The sequence below is a fragment of the Orcinus orca genome, chromosome 20, assembly GCF_937001465.1.
Source record: "Orcinus orca chromosome 20, mOrcOrc1.1, whole genome shotgun sequence".
NCBI classification, from domain to species: Eukaryota; Metazoa; Chordata; class Mammalia; order Artiodactyla; family Delphinidae; genus Orcinus; species Orcinus orca.
Window position 1 is genome coordinate 57,599,352 of NC_064578.1, and position 21,178 is coordinate 57,620,529.

At 44.9% G+C, this 21,178-nt stretch overlaps 3 protein-coding genes across 13 annotated transcripts in view; 1 reads left to right on the plus strand and 2 right to left on the minus strand.

The window, feature by feature from the left end:
* Positions 1–11,095, plus strand: part of LOC105748721 (zinc finger protein OZF-like) — a 69,007-nt gene extending 57,912 nt beyond the window's left edge. For 7 of the 10 annotated variants that reach the window (XM_049703270.1, XM_033411855.2, XM_049703267.1 and 4 more), the window contains one exon: positions 464–3,694. In XM_049703270.1, coding sequence (XP_049559227.1) covers positions 464–2,019 — 1,556 coding nt within the window. In that variant the 3' untranslated portion in view covers positions 2,020–3,694. Of the gene's footprint in view, positions 1–463; positions 3,695–10,971 lie in introns of those variants that run through there. The other 3 variants (XM_033411862.2, XM_049703269.1, XM_049703273.1) reach the window with 2 other exon arrangements.
* Positions 2,685–7,350, minus strand: LOC117197935 (protein c-Fos-like). Its single transcript, XM_033411882.2, has 3 exons — positions 6,886–7,350; positions 6,016–6,252; positions 2,685–5,216 (listed from the first exon to the last, which is right to left on the minus strand). Exons 1-3 carry the CDS (start codon positions 7,114–7,116, stop codon positions 5,058–5,060), a joined length of 627 nt encoding a protein of 208 aa, XP_033267773.2. The 5' UTR covers positions 7,117–7,350; the 3' UTR covers positions 2,685–5,057.
* Positions 11,096–12,377: 1,282 nt separating the features above from the next.
* Positions 12,378–20,210, minus strand: LOC101285138 (zinc finger protein interacting with ribonucleoprotein K-like). 2 transcript variants are annotated; one of them, XM_033411864.2, is made up of 4 exons: positions 19,787–20,210; positions 19,179–19,217; positions 18,626–18,752; positions 12,378–13,948 (listed from the first exon to the last, which is right to left on the minus strand). In XM_033411864.2, exons 1-4 carry the CDS (start codon positions 19,817–19,819, stop codon positions 12,378–12,380), a joined length of 1,770 nt encoding a protein of 589 aa, XP_033267755.1. In that variant the 5' UTR covers positions 19,820–20,210. The 2 variants fall into 2 exon arrangements, with proteins under 2 accessions (XP_033267755.1, XP_033267756.1); XM_033411865.2 differs by having other exon boundaries at positions 19,676–20,210.
* Between the last annotated feature and the right edge of the window lie 968 nt (positions 20,211–21,178).

The window sequence follows — 21,178 nt, forward strand, 5'->3', positions numbered from 1 at the left end:
TGTTTGCACTGTTCTCCAATTTTATGTATTTTGTATATTGTATATGCATATCCTTAATGTATCATGAGAGATACATGTTTACTTATATTGTCTTTGAACACTGATAGTCAGGTGTAATTGCATTTTCCTGGATTGAGACATGCATTCTACAGAACTGACACTTGTCACCACCAGAAAGTCCTGCTGAAAGCCATTGGCTGAGGAGTGGGTTGTTCTAGCCTCTCCTCTCAGCACGGCGCGACATCCTGGTATCCTGTGTTCTTGCGGGTTTGAGACATTTCCTATTCTGTGACCATCAGAGCCCTAGTATTGCACAGTATCCCCTTCTACCACTTGACCCTTCCTCCCTTGTTTTAATAACAAACCCATGGGCTTATACCTACATGTGTCATGCACAAATTTGTAGTAGACTCCTGTACCACCAATGTCTCCATACAGTTTATCAGCATTTTTGTGCTTTCAGGGTGTTGGTGTGCAGTAGGTACTGAGGAGGCTGCTTCTGAACAATGTGTTTCTGTAGAACTAGTGACACAAGACAGGAATCCAAATCCAGACCCATCTATCCTGAAGACTCTTACTTCGGATACAGGTGCCCTGGTAGAGAAATGTGTTTTGTACCTGGCTGAGCACCAAGGAGTGCATTCTGGGCTGAAACCATCCTCTTCTGGGGCCTGTGGGAAAATGTTCACTTCTCACCTACAACATCACCAGAAGCAGCCCAGTGGAGAGAAACACCTCAGAAGCGAGGAAAATGGAGCCTTGCTTATGACGAGCTGCAAAGTCTTTTTACCCAACAATATGTTCACATGTGGAGAGGTTGAGAAGGCATTCCTAAGAAGCTTGGGCTTTCCCCATCACCAGCCGTCCCACGATGGAGAGCACCCAGGTAGAAGCAGGCAGAGCAGGGAGGTCTCTCACCCTGGGCAAGGGCATTATGAGTGCAACGAATGTGGCAAAGCCTTCAGTAAGAAGTATAAATTCATGGAGCACCTGAGAGTTCATACTGGTGAAAAACCTTATGAGTGCAGTGACTGCGGGAAGTTCTTTAGACTCACCTCCAGTCTTACTCACCATAGGAAGGTTCACATAGGAAAAAGGCTTCATGAGTGCCCTAATTGTGGGAAAGTGTTTGCCCACAAATATAAACTTGTTGAGCACCAGAGAATCCACACTGGAGAAAGACCCTATGAGTGTAATCAATGTGGGAAAGCTTTCCTTCAAAAGGATACACTTGTTAGGCACCAAAAAGTCCACACTGGAGAAAATTCTCATAAGAGCAGTGAATGTGGGAAGCCCTTCCTTTACAAAAAAAATCTCTTTGTGCATCAGAGGAGAAAAGAAAAGCCTTATGAGTGTAGCAAATGTGGGAAGTCATTCGTCTTCAAAAAAAGGCTTCTTGATCACCAGCGAATCCACACCGGAGAAAAGCCTTATATGTGCAGTGAATGTGGGAAAGCCTATGTCTACAAAGGAAGTCTTGTTGTGCATAAGAGAAGTCATACTGGAGAAAAGGCTTATGGATGTAAATGTGGGAAGTTCTTTACAAGCAGCTCTGCCCTCAGTAAACACCAGAATGTTCACACTGCAGAAAGGCCTTATGAGTGCAGTGAATGTGGGAAATCTTTCAAGGTCAAAATTAAACTTGTTGAGCACCAGAGAATCCACACTGGAGAAAAACCCTATGAGTGTAATCAGTGTGGGAAAGCCTTCAAGCTCAAGTATTCACTTGTTCGGCACCAAACTGTCCACACTGGAGAAAAGCCTTTTAATTGCAATGAATGTGGCAAGCCTTTCAGTTACAAAACAAGTCTTCTTGAGCACCAGAGAATCCACACTGGAGAAAGGCCTCACACATGTAATAAATGTGGGGAAGGCTTTGTCTACAGAAGAAGTCTTGTTGTCCACCAGAGAATCCACACTGGAGAAAGGCCTTATATGTGCAGTGAATGTGGAGAAGCCTTTGTCTATAGAAGAGGTCTTATTGCCCACCAGGGAATCCATACTAGAGGAAAACCTTGAGTGTAGTTCTTTGCAGGCAGCTCCAGGCTCATAAAAAACAAGAAAGTTCACACTGGAGAAATGCCCTCCAGACTTAAGCTTTCCTTCACTTGAGTTAATATCTAGCAGCATATAGAGTAGGTGTCATAGAGTAAGTGAAAATTTAACTTACGTGGAGCCAAACTTTTGTAGACTGGTAGTATCCTGTTACAGTCTTACCAGAAGCACCAGAACATGAGTTCCTGTTCTTTACATTCTTATCAACACTTGGTATGGTCAGGCTTTCTAACTTCAGTGATGTAAGAGGTGTATAGTGGTATCTAGTGATTTTAACTAGTATTTCCCTATTGACATGATGTTGAGTGGTTTTTCATGTGATAATTTCATTCATAGTTTTTTGAAATTTCTGTTTATATGATTTGTCATCTTAATTACTGAGTTTTGACATTTCTTCATGGATTATTGATTAAGGTTCTCTAATGGAAATATCTGACATTATTTTCATCCAGAATTGGTCTTCTCATTTCAGTAGCTTTTCCAGAGAAAAAGTTTTCAGCTTTAATGGAGTCTTACTTGTGCATTTATTCTTTTACTGCTTATGCTTTTGGTGTTCTATCAATAAATGAAAAATGTTTCCCAAATTTAAAGACAGAAGTTTTTCTATGTTTCCTTCTGAAACTTTAAAGTTTAGTTTTTTTAATTGATGTAAATGATTCATATTTAGTTCATTTTTGGAACTTCTTTTTAAAATATGGATACCCAGTTGCTGCAGTGATACTGACTTAAATACCTTCTCCACTGAATTGCTTTTGTATCCTCATTGAAGGTCAATCATATGTATATGTTTACTTCTGAACTTTATCTTCTGTTGCATTTATCTACTTTATTTATGTCAATCCTTTCATGTGTTGAATAATTTGTTGTTTTAATATGCCTTGAAATCAAGGTCATGTACTCCTTGGACTTTCTTTTTCAAAGTTGTTATGGCCATTCTTAGTCCTTTGCCTTTCCATGTGAATTTTAGAATCCACTTGTGAATTTGAACATCCCAAAAACCAACTAGGATTTTGACTGGAATTGCATTTAATCTTTAATTTAGAAAGGCATACTGAGTGTCCCAATTCATAAACATGATAGCTTCTTTTATTTAGATCTTACATTAATTTTTGTTAGCAATGTTTTTTAGTTTTCTGTTTGTAAGTCTCGTATGACTTAAACATCCCCAGGTATTTTCTACATAGAATGATATAGTGAATGGAAACTTTAAAAAAATTTTTTCAATTTCTGAATTTTTCATAGCTATTACAGTTAGATATTAAACTAAGGATAGAAGCAATCCTTCTTGATCTTATAAACATCTACAAAGAATTATTAGAGGGACTTCCCTGGTGGTGCAGTGGCTTAGAATCCACCTGCCCTGGTCCGAGAAGATCCCACGTGCTGCGAAGCAACTAAACCCGTGTACTACAACTACTAAGCCTGCACTCTAGAGCCCATGAGCCACGACTACTGAGCCCATGTGCCACAACTACTGAAGCCTGCATGTCTAGAGCCCATGCTCTGCAACAAGAGAAGCCACCACAATGAGCAGGTCAAGCACCACAACAAAGAGTAACTTCCACTTGCTGCAACTAGAGGAAGCCTGCCTGCAGCAATGAAGACCCAACACAGCCAAAATTAAAAATAAATTTATTTAAAAGAGCTATTAGAAATACTATACCTTTGATTGATTATTAAAATATTCGTGTTAGAATAAAAGGAGGACAGCTGCTTATTTTTCTGGAGCAGGCCCAGACCAAGAGTACTCCCTGGTGAGTGCCTTGGAAGGGTGGCTGGGTTGGAGCAGCCCAGGCAGGGAACAGTTTATTGGGGTTTTCTTTTTTGTTTTTTTGTTTTTAATTTATTTGGCTACATTGGCTCTTAGTTGTGGCAAGCAGGATATTCACTGCAGCATGCAGGATCTTTTCATTGTGGTGCATGGGCTCTTAGTTGCACAGGCTTCTCTAGTTGTGACCCATGGGCTCCAGAGCGTGTGGGCTCAGTAGTTGAGGTGCATGGGCTTAGTTGCCCTGCAGCATGTGGGATCTTAGTTCCCTGACCAGGAATTGGACCTGCGTCCTTTGCATTGGAAGGCGGATTCTTAAACACCAGACCACCAGAGCATTCCTTTTATTGATGATTTCTTTTCTCTTTCTTTTTAAAATTAATTTATTAAATTTATTTTTGGCTGTGCTGGGTCTTGTGGCTGTGTGTGGCCTTTTCTCTAGTTGCAGCGAGCAGGGGGTACTCTTTGTTGTGGTGGCTTTTCTTGTTGCAGAGCACACACAGGGTTTAGGCATGAGGGCTTTGGTATTTGCAGCATATGGGCTCAGTTGTGGCACGTGGGTCCTAGAGCACATGGGTTTCAGTAGTTGCAGGGTGTGGGCTCAGTAGTTGTGGCACATGTGCTTAGTTGCTCCACCACATGTGGGATCTTCCTGGACCAGGGATCGAACCTGTGTCCCCTGCATTGGCAGGCAGATTCTTAACCACTGGACCACCAGGGAAGTCCTATTGGCGTTTTCTTAAGCAGTACTTTAGGGAAAATATATCCCACATTTAACACTTATAGAAAAAAATGTGTCAAATCAAGGAACTCAGAATCCACCTTCACAAACTAGGAAAAGAAAAGAGAAATCCAGAGAAAGCAGAAGAAATTAATATCAAATCAAATATGAATGCCCTACAACTACTGAGCCTGTGTTGTAGGGCCTGCATGTTGCAACTTCTGAAGCCCATGCACCTAGAGCCCATGCTCCAAAACAAAGAGAAGCCAGTGCAATGAGAAGCCTGTGCACCACAATGAAGAGTAGCCTCTGCTCACCACAACTAGAGAAAGCCTGTGCTTAGCAACAAAGACCCAACGCAGCCAAAAATAAAAATAAAATTTATTAAAAAAAACAAAAAACAAAAAAATAAAATTAACAACAAAAAACAACCCAATCGAGAAATGGACAAAATGGGAATACCCTGGCAGTACATAGGTGGCCAACAGGCACATGAAAAGATGCTCAACATCACTAATTATTAGAGAAATGCAGATGAAAACTACAATGAAGTACCACGTCACACTGGTCAGAATGGCCATCATCAAGAAGTCTACAAATAACATGCTGGAGAGGGTGTGGAGAAAACGGAAACCTTCTACACTGTTGGTGGGAATTAAATTGGTGCAGCCACTGTGGAGAACAGTATGGAGGTTCCTTAAAAAACTAAAAATAAGAGCTGTCATATGATCCAACAATCCCACTCCTGGGCATACATCTGGAGAAAACTCTAATTGGAAAATATAGTGCACTGCTATGTTCATAGCAGCACTGTATACAATCACCAGGGCATGGAACCAACCCAAGTGTCCATCTATAGATGAATGGATAAAGATGTATATAAGTTAGGAGTATGGGATTAACAGATACACACCACTATATATAAATAGATAAACAATAGGATTTACTGTATAGCATAGTGAACCATATTCATTATCCTGTAATAACTTGCAATGGAAAAGAATCTGAAAGAATATGTTTTACATATATAATTTTGTAAAATATATGTATATATTTTACATATTTTTTCATATTTTGATAGATGTACTGCAAAGCAATTCAGTACACCAGAAACTAACGCAACATTGTAAATCAACTATATGACCATAAAAAGACATTGTTTAGAAAATACACATACCAAACGAAAGTATTAAAATAGATACGAAAATTTTTCTTTTTTACAAGATCCTCAGCAAGTGAAAGGAGAGCCCAGTCTACAAGCATGATAGGAACCTACTAAAGAATAAACTATTAGGCTATTTCTTGGGGTGGAACTATCAGAGTCTGACTTGGGATGGAAAGGGCTTTGAGCCAGTTCAGGATGTGTAGTGAATTCCATCAGTGGCCTCATTCTATCCACGTGCTCCCCATCTCCTCCAATGCTGCCACCCCAGCCCTCCCTACAGAGAGAAGGTGACCACCGACTCCTCACCTGTTCCACCTTGCCCTTCCTGCCAACGCCCTGAGTTCTGTCTCCTGCCATGGTCTTCACGGGATAACCCCCATCCAGGCCAGAAGAACTCCGTATGGGTGGGGGAATCTTGTGTGATGGGGCTGCCAAGAACACCTCAGTGGGCCGTACCAGCCACTGCAGGTCTGGGCTGGTCCGGATGGCAGTCACCCTTGGGATGAGGTTGGCACTGGAGCCGGCCAGGTCTATGCACAAGTCCTAGAAGGAAACAGGAGGGGAAAGCTGAGGGGACCAAGCAGGTTCTGGATACAGGTGGAGTGAGAGGGAGGAGAAACTGTCCTGGACTGCTCATTTCTTTTTATATGCCCCTCATCCTGGATGGAAGATCTCCCCCTTTCCTCCCAAGAATTCTGTCCCCTCATCCTGGATGGAAGGTCTCCCCCTTTCCTCCCAAGAATTCTGTCCCTTCATCCTGGATGGAAGGTCGCCCATTTCCTCCCAAGAATTCTGCCGCGCACTGCCTTTCTCCTCCATCCTGCGACTGCGTTCCCATTATTCCCTCAGCATCACCGGCTCGAAAGGGGGTTCTTATAAATGTACTCGACTTCTGTACTGACACAGGAGCCCCTCAAGAGTTTCCCGAGTGAACTCGCTTTTTATCGGTGAACCGCCTAACCACCCGCCCGCTTCCCCTCCTCCCCGCCCCTCCTGCCTGCTCCAGGCTGCCAGCGGAGGGAGGGCGCCCACTTTCTGCCGTCTCCCCGGGGAGCCGGGGTCCTGTGAGCAAGTCTCTGCTTGGCACGCGTTTGCTCGGCTCCCGCCGGACACAAGCCATAGCGCGCGGGCCGGAGCGCTCCGAAACAGCCGGCGCGGAAAAGGGACCATTCTTACCGGGACAAGCGTGCGTGCGCTTCCAGCAAGTCCAGGGCTCCCGGGACCGGGATGCTCCGGCCGGGACAGCCTCCCTCCCCGGCGAAGGAGGGACGCCGAACCGCGAGTCCCGCGAGCCCAACATTCCTGCGCATGGTCGGGAGAGCCAGTGCCGGAGGACTCGGCCAGGAAGTGACAGCAGGAGGAACCGTCCGCGGCCCGGAAAGCGATGCAGCAGCGGGAGGACACCATGTGGTAGCACGCCAGGCGGTAGCGGGCGTTGAAGCGTGGAGTGCGTTGAAGCCGGAAGAATTCAGTGTGGTGGTAGGGTGCGGCTGGAGCGGGGCCGGGGCGGGGCGCGGTCCCTGCCCATCAGGCCGGCGGCTGGGACCCCGACTGAGGAGCTAGCAGCCCAGAGGCGGGGAGCACCCGGCACCGCCTCCACTCTTTATAACAGTGTTTATGAATGAAACCTTACGTCACGGGGGTAAACCATCGCGGCGCCGGAGGGGTGGCGTGCGGGCCTGGACACATCTGCGCCCTCTTGGCCGCCCTCGCTTCTCTCGCAGCCCCTGCCGCCCGTCTGCCTGTGTTCCTTTATCATACGAACGTTTAAGTAATGGGGTGTTAGGGTCCCGTGAAGCCCCCAAATTGAGCGAATTCGGGGATGACGTCCCCCAAGAAGGCAAGGAACGTCCGTGAAGCCTGCTGACGTAGACCTCCTTTGGGTATTACCTAATTTGGGGGAGGAACAGGCGGGAGCCACTCCCGGGTACAGCCCACCAGAAGATGCAGGGCGAGGCAGACAGGGCCACGCAGAGCTCCCGGGACACTCGCACGTGTTCAACGCGGACCCTTGTGCCCCGGGTCTGGTGGGGGCGCATTTTTGCCAGTGTAGGGAGAGAGCCGGAACAATTCTGGGTCTCATGTATAGAAGAAACAGGTCCATGACTGCAAGGGGGTAAGCCGCGGTCCTGGAAAGAATGCGCCCCGACCCCCATTTCCGATGTTAGTCCTAATTCAGTGCGAACGGTGGAAGCAGACCCTCACCCCCTCGCCCCAAGCCCCCGGGCCCGACCAATACTAGGATTGTCACTGCGTATGGAAGCAGAAAGTCGGGGGTGTCCAAAATAAGAGACTAGGATAAACGACTTCCATGCTGGGTTTTGTTTTGTAAAACTTTTTAAATGGAAACGGCGCATTTATTATTATTTTTCTCGGCCTATGTGAGGATATTAGTGTTACTGTCAAATTCCGGCAGAATTTTCGGAAGCTGCATGCAAGGATGTCTGAGCAGATCGTTAGCCTCGTTCTGAGCTGGGGCTCCGGAGACGCGTGGAGGGGGCACGTTTTGTGGACAAGATCGTCAGCTCCGGGGAACCGGGTGGGGTGAGCTTCTTGGGGGAGCGCAAGTCCGAGCTGGGGAGGTGAGAGAGGTTCGTTCCTCCAGGGCGCTAGGCTGACTGACTGGGAGCCCCCAGCTGGTGATTTTCCAGCGCGGACTTGGGGCGCTGGAAGGACCGTGCACAGCACAGCCCAGGACAGAGAACACTTACACACACACACACACACACACGCACACCCCAAATCCAGAACATGGCAAATTCTGATGGGCAAACGACAGAGCAACTTCAACAAATGAATGGCCCAAGAATTTTAAAAAATGAAGTGATATCTATAAGTGAATTGAGACTTCCCAGATACATCTACTAAAAGTCATATAGATCCATTTTGGATCTGACTGCCTTAAAGAACAAACCTATTTTTGGGAAAATTGAAAAAGAAACTGAACACTGAAAAAATATATATATTTTAAAATGTATTTATTTATTTTTGGCTGCATTGGGTCTTCGTTGCTGTGCGCTGGCTTTCTCTAGTTGCAGAGAGCACGGGCTTCTCATTACGGTGACATCTCTTGTTGCTGAGCATGGGCTCTAGGCACGTGGTCTTCAGTAGTTGTGGCACTCGGGCTCAGTAGTTGTGGCTCATGGGATCTAGAGCGCAGGCTCAGTAGTTGTGGTGCATGGGCTTAGTTGCTCTGCCACATGTGGGATCTTTCCAGACCAGGGATAGAACCCGTGTCCCCTGCATTAGCAGGCAAATTCTTAACCACTGCACCACCAGGAAAGTCCTGAAAATATATTTTTAACAACTCAAAATTTTGTCTGAAAGTTATTAGGATTATGAAAGAGTCCTTACGTTTTGGAAGTACATTCTGAGGAGATTAGGCATTGAATGACAAGATGTTGGGATTATAAGTAACACAACCCAGTTATATGCGTGAGGACAGGTGAAACAAGAATGGCCATGAGTTGATCAATAATGATGGGGTTGAGGCTTCCCTGGTGGTGAAGTGGTTAAGAATCCACCTGACAATTCAGGGGACATGGGTTTGAGCCCTTGTCTGGGAAGATCCCACGTGCCACGGAGCAACAAAGTCCATGCGTCACAACTACTGTGCCTACGCTCTAAAGCCTGTGAGCCACAACTACTGAAGCCCACGTGCCACAACTACTGAAGCACAAGCACTTAGAGTCTGTGCTCCGCAATAAGAGAAGCCACTGCAATGAGAAGCCTGCACACTGCAACAAAGAGTAGCCCCCACTCACCACAACTAGAGAAATCCTGCATGCAGCAACAAAGACCCAATGCAGCCAAAAATAAATAAATAAAACCAATTACTTAATTAATTAATTTTAAAAAAAGAGTTGTCATTTCCAAATTATTTTACTATGTTTTACTCATATATATTCCTGAGGTTATTTGTGACCACTCCATCAACATGGTGGAAATACATTATAATATTGTTCTACTGCACACTCTTCCCAAATCCATGTTTAGTGCCATCCTTTTGGCAACTTGAAATTGGCCAGGATGGGCATAGATACACCAGAAAAACTGACAAAAACTCTACAAAATGGGCCTTGTTTATTTGAATGGCTAGACTTACGAAAGTGGTGGAGAATATGTTAGGAAGGTAGACAACGCTTGAAAGTATATAGACTCTGGGAGTGTTACACTCCCAGAATAGCAACAAACAATTGAGAAAATATTCTGATAGTATTCAAAAATAATACTTCCTTTTAGTAAAGATGACACATCACTGCTGAGGAATGAGTGAAGTTCCAACACCTGTCTTTGTTAGACATATGTCTTTTATTTATTAATGGAAAAGGAAACATCAGCCAACATCCATTTCAAAATAAGCAACTGGTAGTAACAGTCGTTAAAGAAGATATACAAGTGGCAAATAAACAGGAAAAAAATGCTGGACATCATGAACATCAGAGAACTGCAATTAAAATCACAGTGAGATGCTATTACACCCCTGTTAAAACAGCTAAAATTAAACAGACTGACAATACCGAGTATTGGCAGGATGTGGAGGAATAGGAGCTCTCATATACTGTTGGTGGGAACACAGAAGTGTCCAACCAGTTTAGATCACAATTTGGCCGTTTGTTAAATATTGAAACATTCACATACTCTGAAGTAGTGGCACAAGAGAATTAAAACACATATTCATATAAAGAACTGTATGCCTATGTTCATTGCAGCTTTATTTCTAACAACACCAAACTGGAAACAACCCAACTGCCCATTAGCAGATGGATGGATAAACACATAGTAGCATATCCATAGACAAGAATACTACTCAACAGTAAAAAAATGAACTATTCATACAAGCAACATTAATGAATTTCAAAATAATTAGGCAGTATGAAAAATATCAAAAAAAAAGAGCAAACACTTTTATACTTCAACTAAAATTCTAGACAATGCAAACTAATTTATTGTTGAAGGCAGTAAATCACTGGACTCCTGTAGGCTTGGGAAGGGCAACAAGAGATTGTAAAGGGGCATGAGGTAAATCATGGTTATGTTCATTATCATGATTCTGATGGTTTTATGGGTTTATACATATGGCAAAAATTTTCAAACTATACAACTTAAATATGTATAGGTTACTGCATGTCAATTATGCCTCAATAAAGTTTCTAAAACAAATGGTTCAAAATAAAAAAATCTGGACCTCCCCCTCTTTCTGGAAACCAGAAAGTTTAACAACTCAATATTGACTCCACTCTATTTTTTCCCTTTCCTCAGGAAGGGCAGCCCTGAGTCAGTGCTGGAAATATGGGCAAGTAATGGAGGCCGCTGCAGTCTGGGACAACAGGACCACTGGCTAGACCACAAAAGACACATCCCTGGACAACAGGATCTCCATTCTCTGTTCTCATTTCCCTGCCTTTACAGCAATGGACTTGAGTTGACCAGCCCAGAAAGACAATGAGAATTCACAAAACCTTTAGATTGTTTGCTGACAATGAATTCAGCTATAGGAGGTACACAGCCTTTGGAGGGTCTGTGATTCCTCACAGCCACAGTCTCTGGAAGATTTATGGATGCACATTAGAAGAGGCACACTCCATTTAATTTGCTGCATGCTCTTCCACTGATTTTTAATCCCACCCAGGATTTTACTACCAAGTATGGTTGAAACCCAGCTCCTGTAGTGTGAGGAGGGATACCAGTCCACAGAATTATGAACATCAGGACGCTTGGTTCCTTTGTAGAACCCGGTGAAAAGCTTCCCCTCAACAGTACTGGGCATTATAGGACACCCTCTGGGAATATGAGACAAAGTCATGGCAGTCCCAAAGGCCCTGGAGCTTGCCAAAATAAGTGACCCCTCCTCAAGGTAACCTGTGGTCATACAATATGTAGACTGCCAGGTCCCAAATTAGGACCACAAAGCATTATTTTAGTTCCTAGGAGGTCTTGGGGAGCAATGCAAATTAGGCTAAAACTGGAATGAAAACTTCTCCTGTCATTATACTGTCCCTGCTGAGGCACAAGAGGCTGAGGACCCATCCCTTCATACAAACAGGCCAATTTTGTTTTCCACCCACCCCCCACAGTGAATACAACCCCCAAGATTAAAGGTAGATTAAACAATAAGACCTTTATTGCTGCACAAACCAGAGCAATGGTGGGGGGAGGGGGCAAGGCAATTACCAGTTGGTGACTTTGAGGCAGGAATATCAACCACAAATGTCATGTGAAACCAACAATTTTGATGAAGGGTCAGACTCATACTTAATCAACTGGAAATAGGAAAATGTAAGGGCACAGACTACTCAAGATTTCCTCCAGGGAAAAGGAGAGAGCACAGACATCTGCCTTGTGTTAGCACATCAGGGTGACCAATGAAATACTGTGCAAGGCAGGAGAGGTGAGGTGGGTTCTACCAGAGAAAATGTCAGAGATGTAACGCTGACAAGGGCCCTGGGGAGTTTAGAACATGGACTGTAGTTCCTGTAAGCTTCACAGGTCCCTGGAACTCATTGGGAATTTCACCCCTCTGGAAAGTGGGAGGTATGAGGTTCAATTTCAAGGCAGACGGCTCCCTCACAGAAGCTGTCTAGTGCTATTATAATGAGTGAGGAGACAGCAATTCCTTGAGGTCTAAGGCCTTTCTCAGAGTGTGGACTTCCTGGTACTAAACAATGTTAGCTGTTTGGAGTAAAGTATTTCCCATACTTCCTGTGTTCATGGGGCCTCTCCCTGGTGTGAAATTTTCGGTGGAGATTGAGGCTGGAGCGCTGGCTAAAGGATTTCCAAAATTCGCCACATTCATAAGGCCTTTCTCCAGTGTGAACTACCTGGTGTTGAATAAGGACAGACTTTTGCCTGAAGGATTTTCCACACTGCCCACACTCATAAGGCCTTGCCCCAGTGTGAATACTGTAGTGCTGAATAAGGCTGGTGCTTCTACTAAAGGATTTCCCACACTCGCCACATTTATAAGGCCTTTCTCCAGTGTGAATTCTCTGGTGTTTAGTGAAGATGGCTCTTCTGCTAAAGGACTTCCCACACGGGACACACTCAAAGGGTCTTGTTCTACTATGAATTCGCTGGTGTTCAACGAGGCTGTAGCTTTGTCTGAAAGACTTCCCACATTCACCACACTCATAAGGCCTTTCTCCAGTGTGACTTCTGTTGTGCCGATCGAGTTTGGATTTGGATCCAAAGGCTTTCCCACATGCCCCACACTCATAAGGCCTTTCACTAGTGTGAACTCTCTGGTGTCTAACGAGAGTGGCTCTTTGGCTAAAGGATTTCCCACACTGGACACACACAAAAGGCCTTGCTGTGGTGTGAATTCTCCGGTGTTGAACAAGTGTGAAGCTTTGTCTAAAGAATTTCCCACATTCACTGCACTCATAAGGCTTTTCTCCAGTGTGGGTTCTCTGGTGCCGAACAAGATTGGATTTGCACCCAAAGGCTTTTCCACATTCCTCACACCCATAAGGCCTTTCTCCACTGTGAATTCTGTAGTGTTCAATAAGATTGGAGCACTGATTAAAGGATTTTCCACACTCGCCACATTTATAAGGCCTTTCTCCAGTGTGAACTCTCTGGTGTATAATGAGGGTGGCTCTTTGCCTAAAAGATTTTCCACATTCACTGCACTCGTAAGGCCTTTCTCCAGTGTGGACTCTCTGGAGCTGAACAAGTGAGTACTTACAGCGCAAGGCTTTCCCATATTTGCTAGACTCATAAACCTTTTTCCTAGTAGAGACACTTGGGTGGTAAACAAGACTCTGTTTGTAGCTGGAAGCTTTCCCACATTCATACAACTTGTAATGACTTTTCCTACCATGAAAGGCCTCCCCACACTTGGTGATTTTGTTGAGTTTCTCACAAGTGGGAGTGATCTGGTGCTGGAGAAGACCCAAAGTAGCTGGGAAGTCCTTTCCAACCTTCCTACAGCTGAAGGGATGCCCTGACACATGGAATATGCAACTCTTTACAAATGATGTCCTATCCATGTCACTTTTATTTGCACTGAAATGCTTCTGAAGCTGTCGTAGGTTTGCACATGCCCCAGTCAAGTATGGTTTCTGCCCAGGTAGGTAAGCCAAGTGCAAAGTGTCTTTCAGGATTGGGACACATTTCTCACCGGGGTGAGCCTTCTGGCTGATTAGACCTACCTTTGGAGTCCTGACCTGTGACAAAACTTCTAGGGAAACATTTTGCCCAGAACGTGTCTCTTTCTTCTCTGTTCCATGCAAACAAACTGAAAGAAGAGAAATATTTGTGAATCATGCTGATTATGATGGGAGAGTATTAATCATGTTCTTTTATAAGCTTTCTGTATAATATGATGTTTTGACATCTTAAAAAACCTTCATGGGCTTCCCTAGTGGCGCAGTGGTTGAGAGTCTGCCTGCCGATGCGGGGGACACGGGTTCGTGCCCCAGTCCGGGAAGATCCCCCATGCCACGGAGCGGCTGGGCCTGTGAGCCATGGCCGCTGAGCCTGTGCATCTAGAGCCTGTGCTCTGCAATGGGAGAGGCCATGACAGTGAGAGGCCCACGTACCGCCAAAAAAAGCCCCCCAAAAAACAAAAAACCTTCACGGCCAGGGAAACAGTGGACTTGAACACTATAAACCAAATGTATCTAACAGACATATATAGAACATTTCATCAAATACAGAACACACACTACTCAAGAGTGCAGGGAAAATTCTCCAGGATAGATCATATGGTAGGCTACAAAACAAGTCTTAACCAATTTAAGAAAACTGAAATCATATCAAATATCTTTTCTGATCAAAATAAGATAAACATAGAAAATAATGACAGGAGGAGAATGGGAAGATTCACAAATATGTGGAAATTAAATAACACACTCTTGAACAACCAATGAGTTAAAGATGAAATCAAAAGGGAAATCAAAAAATATATTGAGACAAATGAAAATGGAAACACAAAATACCAAAACTTACGAGACCCAGGAAAAGCAGTTCTAAAAGGGGAAGGTTTTATAGCAGATACATATCTACACTAAGAAAAAAAGAAAGATTGTAAACACACTATCTTCACACTTCAAAGACTAGAAAAAGAACAAACTAAGCACAATGTTATCAGAAGGAGGGAAACAGTAAAGATAAAAGTGGAAATAAACAAAATAGAGACTAGAAAAACAATAGAAAAGATCAAAACTAAGATTTTTTGAAAAAGATAAAATTGACAAACCTCTTAGACTAAGAAAAAAAAGAGAGGACTCAAATAAATAAAATTATAAATGAAAGAGGAAACATTACCATTGATCCCACAGAAATACAAGGATCATAAGACACTACTATGAATAATTATACACCAACAAATTGGATAACCTAGAAGAAATGGATACATTCCTAGAAATATACAACCTACCAAGATTTAATTTTGAAGAAATAGAAAATCAGAGAAGACCAATAATGAGTAAGGATATTGGATCAGTAATAATAAACCTCCCCCAAAAGAAAATCCCAGTGTTTGATGGTTTCACTGGTAAATCCTATGAAACATTTAATACCAATCCTCAAAAAAACTGAAGAGGAGGGAACACAACAAAACTCATTTTACAAAGCCAGTATCACCCTTACACCAAAGTCAGATAAGAACACTACAACACAAGAAAATCAAAGGCCAATATCCCCGATGAACATAGATGCAAAAATCCTCAGCAAAATACAGTAAACCAAATTCAACAGCACATTAAAAGTATCATACAGGGCTTTCCTGGTGATGCAGTGGTTAAGAATCTGCCTGCCAATGCAAGGGACATGGGTTAGAGCCCTGGCCCGGGAAGATCCCACATGCCACAAAGCAACTAAGCCCGTGTGTCACAACTACTGAGCCTGAGCTGTAGAGACCACAAGCCACAATTACTGAGCCAATGTGCCACAACTACTGAAGCCTGCGCGCCTAGAGCCCGTGCTCCACAACAAGAGAAACCACAACAATGAGAAGCCCGTGTACCACAACGAAGAGTAGCCCCTGCTCACCGCAACTAGAGAAAGCCAATGCAAAGCAACAAAGACCCTACACAGCCAAAAATAAATAAATAAATAAATTTATTTTTTAAAAAATAGTATCATACAGCATGTTCAACTGGGATTTACCTTTGGGATGCAAAGACATTTCAGCAAACACAATAAATGTGATATACCACATTAATAGAAAGAAGGATAAAAATCAGATAGCTGCAGAGCCTGTGCTCCGCAATGGGAGAGGCCACAACAGTGAGAGGCCCATGGACCGCAAAAAAAAAAAAAGAAAAAAAAAAAAAGAAACTAAGAACCAATTCCTTTTATGATGATAAAAAGACAAAACAAAAAACACCCTTAGGAAGAGATTTAAACATGGAGGTGAAAGGATCTTTACACTGAAAACTATAAAACATTGATAAAAAATATTAAAGACAGAACTAAATGGCAAGAGGTCTTCTGTTCATGGACTGGAAAAATTAATATTCTTAAATATACTACCCAAAGCTATCTACAGACTCAATGCAACCCTTTTCAAAATGCCAATGGCATTTTTCACTGAAGTAGAAAAAAAAAATCCTAAAATTCATATGGAACCACAAAAGACCCTGAATAGCCAAGGCATTCTTAAGCAAGAAGAACAAACCTAGAGGCATCACACTTCTTTTTCTTTTTTTTTGCTGTACACGGGTCTCTCACTGTTGTGGCGTACAGGCTCCGGACGCACAGGCTCAGCAGCCATGGCTCACAGGCCCAGCCGCTCCGTGGCATGTGAGATCTTCCCGGGCCAGGGCACAAACCCATGTCCCCTGCATCGGCAGGCGGACTGTCAACAACTGCGCCACAAGGGAAGCCCCGTCACACTTCTTGATTTCAAATTATATATATTACAAAGCTACAGTAATCAAAATAGTATAGTACTGGCATAAAAACAGACACATAGAACAATGGAACAGAATAAAGAGCACAGAAATAACCCTCCGCATATATGGTCAACTAATGTTTGCGAAGGGGGCCAAGAATACAAACTAGAAAAGGGTAGCCTGTTCAATAAGTGGTGCTGGGAAAACTGGATATCTACATGCAAAAGAATGAAATTGGACCCTTACCTTACACCATACACAAAAACAACTCAAAATGGATTAAAAACTTACATGTAAAAAACCCCAAAAAACTTACGTGTAAACTCAATATCAAAGAAAACAAACAAACGGCCCAATTAAAAAATGAGCAGAGGATGTGAATGGACTTTTTTCCAAAGAAGACATACAGATGGCCAACAGACACATGAAACAATGTTCAACATCACTAACCATCAAGGAAATGCAAATCAAACCACATGAGGTATCACCTCACACCTCTCAGAATGGCTGTTACCAAGACAACAAATAACAAGTGCTGGTGAGGCTGTGGAGAAAAGGGAACGCTTATGCACTATTGGTAGGAATGTAAATTGTTGCAGCCACTATGGAAAACAATATGGGGACACGTCAAAAAATTAAAAATAGAACTACCATACAATCCAGCAATTCCACTTCTGGGTACTTATCTGAACAAAACAAAAACACTAATTTGAAAAGATATATGCACCCCTCTGTTCATTGCAGCATTATTTACAATAGTTAAGATATGGAAGCAACCTAAGTGTTCTTACCACACACACACACACACACACACCAATTAATAATGCTGATGATAATAATAAAGGGGTGGGAGGCAGTGGATATGTATGTTTATCGTCTTGATGGTGGTGATGGTTTCAAGGATGTATACTTATTCCCAAACTTATTGAGTTGTATCCAGGAAATGTGTACACCTTTTTAAATGTCAATCATTCCTTAGTACAATGGTTTAAGTATAATGGTTTAAATATAAATAAATAAATAACTTTTAACATTTACTAAAAGGAACCAATGGTCAAACTTCGTAAACGTAATTATTAGTGGGGCTCAAATTATATGTGAGCATTCCACTACTTTTTTGGCCACACAGCATGCAGGATCTTAACTCCCCGACCAGGGATCAAACCCACACCCCCTGCAGTGGAAGGACAGAGTCTTAACCACAGGACAGTCAGGGAAGTCCCAGGATTACACTATTTTTACACACCATAACTGTATACTCTTAGGAATGTAACTAAATACAAAACAGAGAAAAATAGGTATGTCTCACTTGAACTGTAGCCTTTCTTAAATTTTCCAATGTCATAGCACCCAAAACTATCCCATATTGGGCACAGCTGCTCTAACATGCTGAATAATAATTTTAAATTAACATAAGTCTTTGACACAAATTGGCTTAATAAAATGGTACCTCACAGGCCACCCAGTTAAAATAGGTAATATAGCCCAATGTATGTTAAAACAGGGCCTTCAAGGATTAAAACTTACTATAGAAAATCTAATAAATGAAGGGGTGATTATCCCCACTGTTTTTCCATTCTAAAGCCCAATTATGTCTGTCCTTAAATCTGGAAAAATTAAAGGTGCCTCATGGTGGATTACTATAATATTGTGGTCCCATCCATCAGGACCCCATATCTAACATCAGTAAAAATTATATATCATATATACATATTGTTAAATACTAATTATAAATATTATTAAAATTACCGACTCAATCAGAACTCGGGACACCAGGTGTCATGGATCTGGACACATTCATTCTGCCAGAGTGAGGGCAAACAAGGTGAGATGCTTTGTTTTAGGCTGACTGCAAGACTCCTAAATCCGAGATCCTTCCCTGCAAGCTTGGTGCAACAGGATTTAGAACTACTTGGGGTGGGCAGTGCACACAGCTCAGCACTGGTACCCACAACACATATGCCAAGAAAGTGGGGAAGTTAGCAGAGCCCATGGTCTGTCTGTGGAAAGGGCAGAGCTGCCTCTGGGGGACAGAAGGTAAGATAGAGACCAGGACCCTTGGGTGAGGGCCTTACCCATTGAGGCTGTAAGTAAAAAGTTCTCCAGCATCACCTTGTGGTACAGGCGTCTCTGAGCCTCATCAAGGAACCCCCACTCCTCCTGCGAGAAGTAAATGGCCACGTCCTCAAAGGTCACACAGTCCTGCCAGGATGAGGACAGATAATTCCATGATCAACTTCTCTTCTAGGACCCAAGTTCCTTCACCCAGACATCCATCCTCTGCTCATCCTCCTTCCAGTGTTCCCGCCTTAGAGGAAATATCAGGCCCTGGGGCCTCAGATACCTGCTCTCTTCTCATGGTATCAAGATCACTGTATCTGCCCACACCAACAACAAGCACGTGGGCAGGGAGACGTCATCTAAACTCTGAGCCTGGCATTAGGGCATATGTCCTCTTGTCAGGTAATTCCCCTGGAGTCCCAAATTGTGCCTCCCAGAGACAACCAAATGTGGGCTTGGGGTTTCTTCAGGGTCTCCAGGTCCATGGACTGGAAAAATCCCAGGACACAATCCCAGAGACAAAGGGTGGGTCAGGACTATTGAAGGCCTGGAATATCCTCCACTCACCTTTGTACAGTCCATAAGCACTTCTGTAGTCATGGGAGTCTGTAGGAAGAGGGAGGTCATTAGAGGGATGTAATCATGGCAGGCTCAGTAGGCTCAGGTCTCCCTGTACCCCTGTCCAGCCCTGGAGCAAGGTGACCTGGGATGACTGCATTATCTCTGAGTCTCTGTTCTTCGTGCTCTTACAACTGTATGATCTTGGATAAAAACCCAACCGCCCTGTGGCTCAGTGTTTTCATCCCCTTTCCAGTCTGTTCTTACTCTGAGCAACTTCTGGAAAATTTGAAAAGCCTAACTCACACCATGTGCCTCTTCTATTCACAACCCTCCATAACGTCCTGAGATTAAAACTCCTCAACTTGCCATCCCAAGTGGGAATGATTCGGGCTCAATCGCCCCTCCACAACTTTACATAAACCGGTCTCTCTGCCTGTAACACTCTCCCAACATCTCATCACACTGTTTTTTAGATATGGGGACTCCACCCATGAGATACTCACTCTTCTGGACACAGGGATCTATACTGCATAGACATGAGCAGGCGCCCCGCACTTGGGTCTTTAGTGTCTGGTGGGGTGAGGGCGGTCAGGGCCAGTAGGATGAGCGTTTACCTGAGGCGGGTCCCTCGGCGCGGCCGCCGCCATCGGAGTCTGGGAGGAGCGGGGTCTTAGGTGGTGGGCGACAGAGATGGAACTCGTGTACAATCGTCATCTACCGCCGCGGCTCTGCAGACTCGCCGCTGTGCAGTGGGGACAACCTCTCCTCTAAAGCCTCCTCGCTCTGGTCACCCCGATCCTGACTCCGCTCTCCTAAAGTACCCGTATCGCTGTTGGACACTGGAGCAGCCATGGTGACTGCCACAACAGCGGGGCCAGAAGTCCCACCCACATCCTCTGGTCCGAACGAGAAAACGCCCTGCTTTCGGGCGTTCATTGGCTGCTAGTCTTGGCCCTCGGCCTCCGGCATTGTGGGTAGCGTAGTTCCCATGGCCCCACCAGCCACAGAGGAGGGAGCCCACACCGAGATCGCGGAGTCCCGGAGGCCGTGTTAGGGCTCTATGGCCCGGGCGGCGGTCTACCCTGTGGGCCTGTACGGAGGTTGCCCGGAAAGTGTCCGGATGAGGGGTCGGCGACGCTTCGACCCCACATGGGAACCCCTACGCTGACCCGGGTTGTCGCGGGCTACATGGGAGGTCTCTCCCGGAGCGGGGGTTGGGGGAAGACACAGTCAGCACCCTTTGCGAAAAGTCCTGAGTTCCCTCCCTTGTGTGAGAGCCGCTCCCACCCCTCTCCGACCCCTGACCGCAAAACGGGCTTGTGATCTGACCAGATCAGGGTTGGCAGGTTTGGCTGCGCCTCCTGGGGTGTCGCCTGGAAAGGTCGGGAGTTGACTTTGTAGGCGAAAATTTGAGACTCTGCCTCGAGGGCGTCAGGCGGGGACTCGGCTTCCGGAGAGCAGCGCGGACTTGTCGCTGGCGACCGGGGTGTGCGCTTGACCTCTGTAGGGGGAGGGGTGAGGACCTTCATCCTGGGACCAGCAGTAGAGACCTCGCGCCTGAAGCCCAGAGGGGCCGGGGGAGACCGTCTGGGGGCTCCAGGTTGACCCTTCCCAGGAGGACTCTGGTGAACCCGGGAACCTCCGCGGGGTCTGGAGGCCCTTTGAGCGTCCCTGCAGCTCCCTGCTCTCCCCGGGGAAAGGCCCCAGGGCAACTCGTAGCCCGCATCTCTCCTGGACCGGCCGGCGCCCCCTGGCGGCTGCGTGTGAAAGTTGGGATTCGGCCCTTAGGTGAAAAGGGGGGACCGCAGACTCTGCGGCCAGGAATGGAGACTCAACCCCAAGGGGAGTGCCATTAAAGACGTCCACGGAGGTGCCCACTCTCCCTGGATGTCTCCTCCGGCTCCCGCACCCCCCTCCTCTCTGCCTGAGTCACTGTGAGCCCGCAGCCAGCGGGCTCAGTTACTCAGGCAGAGAGGAGGTGCCCACTCTCCCTGGATGTCTCCTCC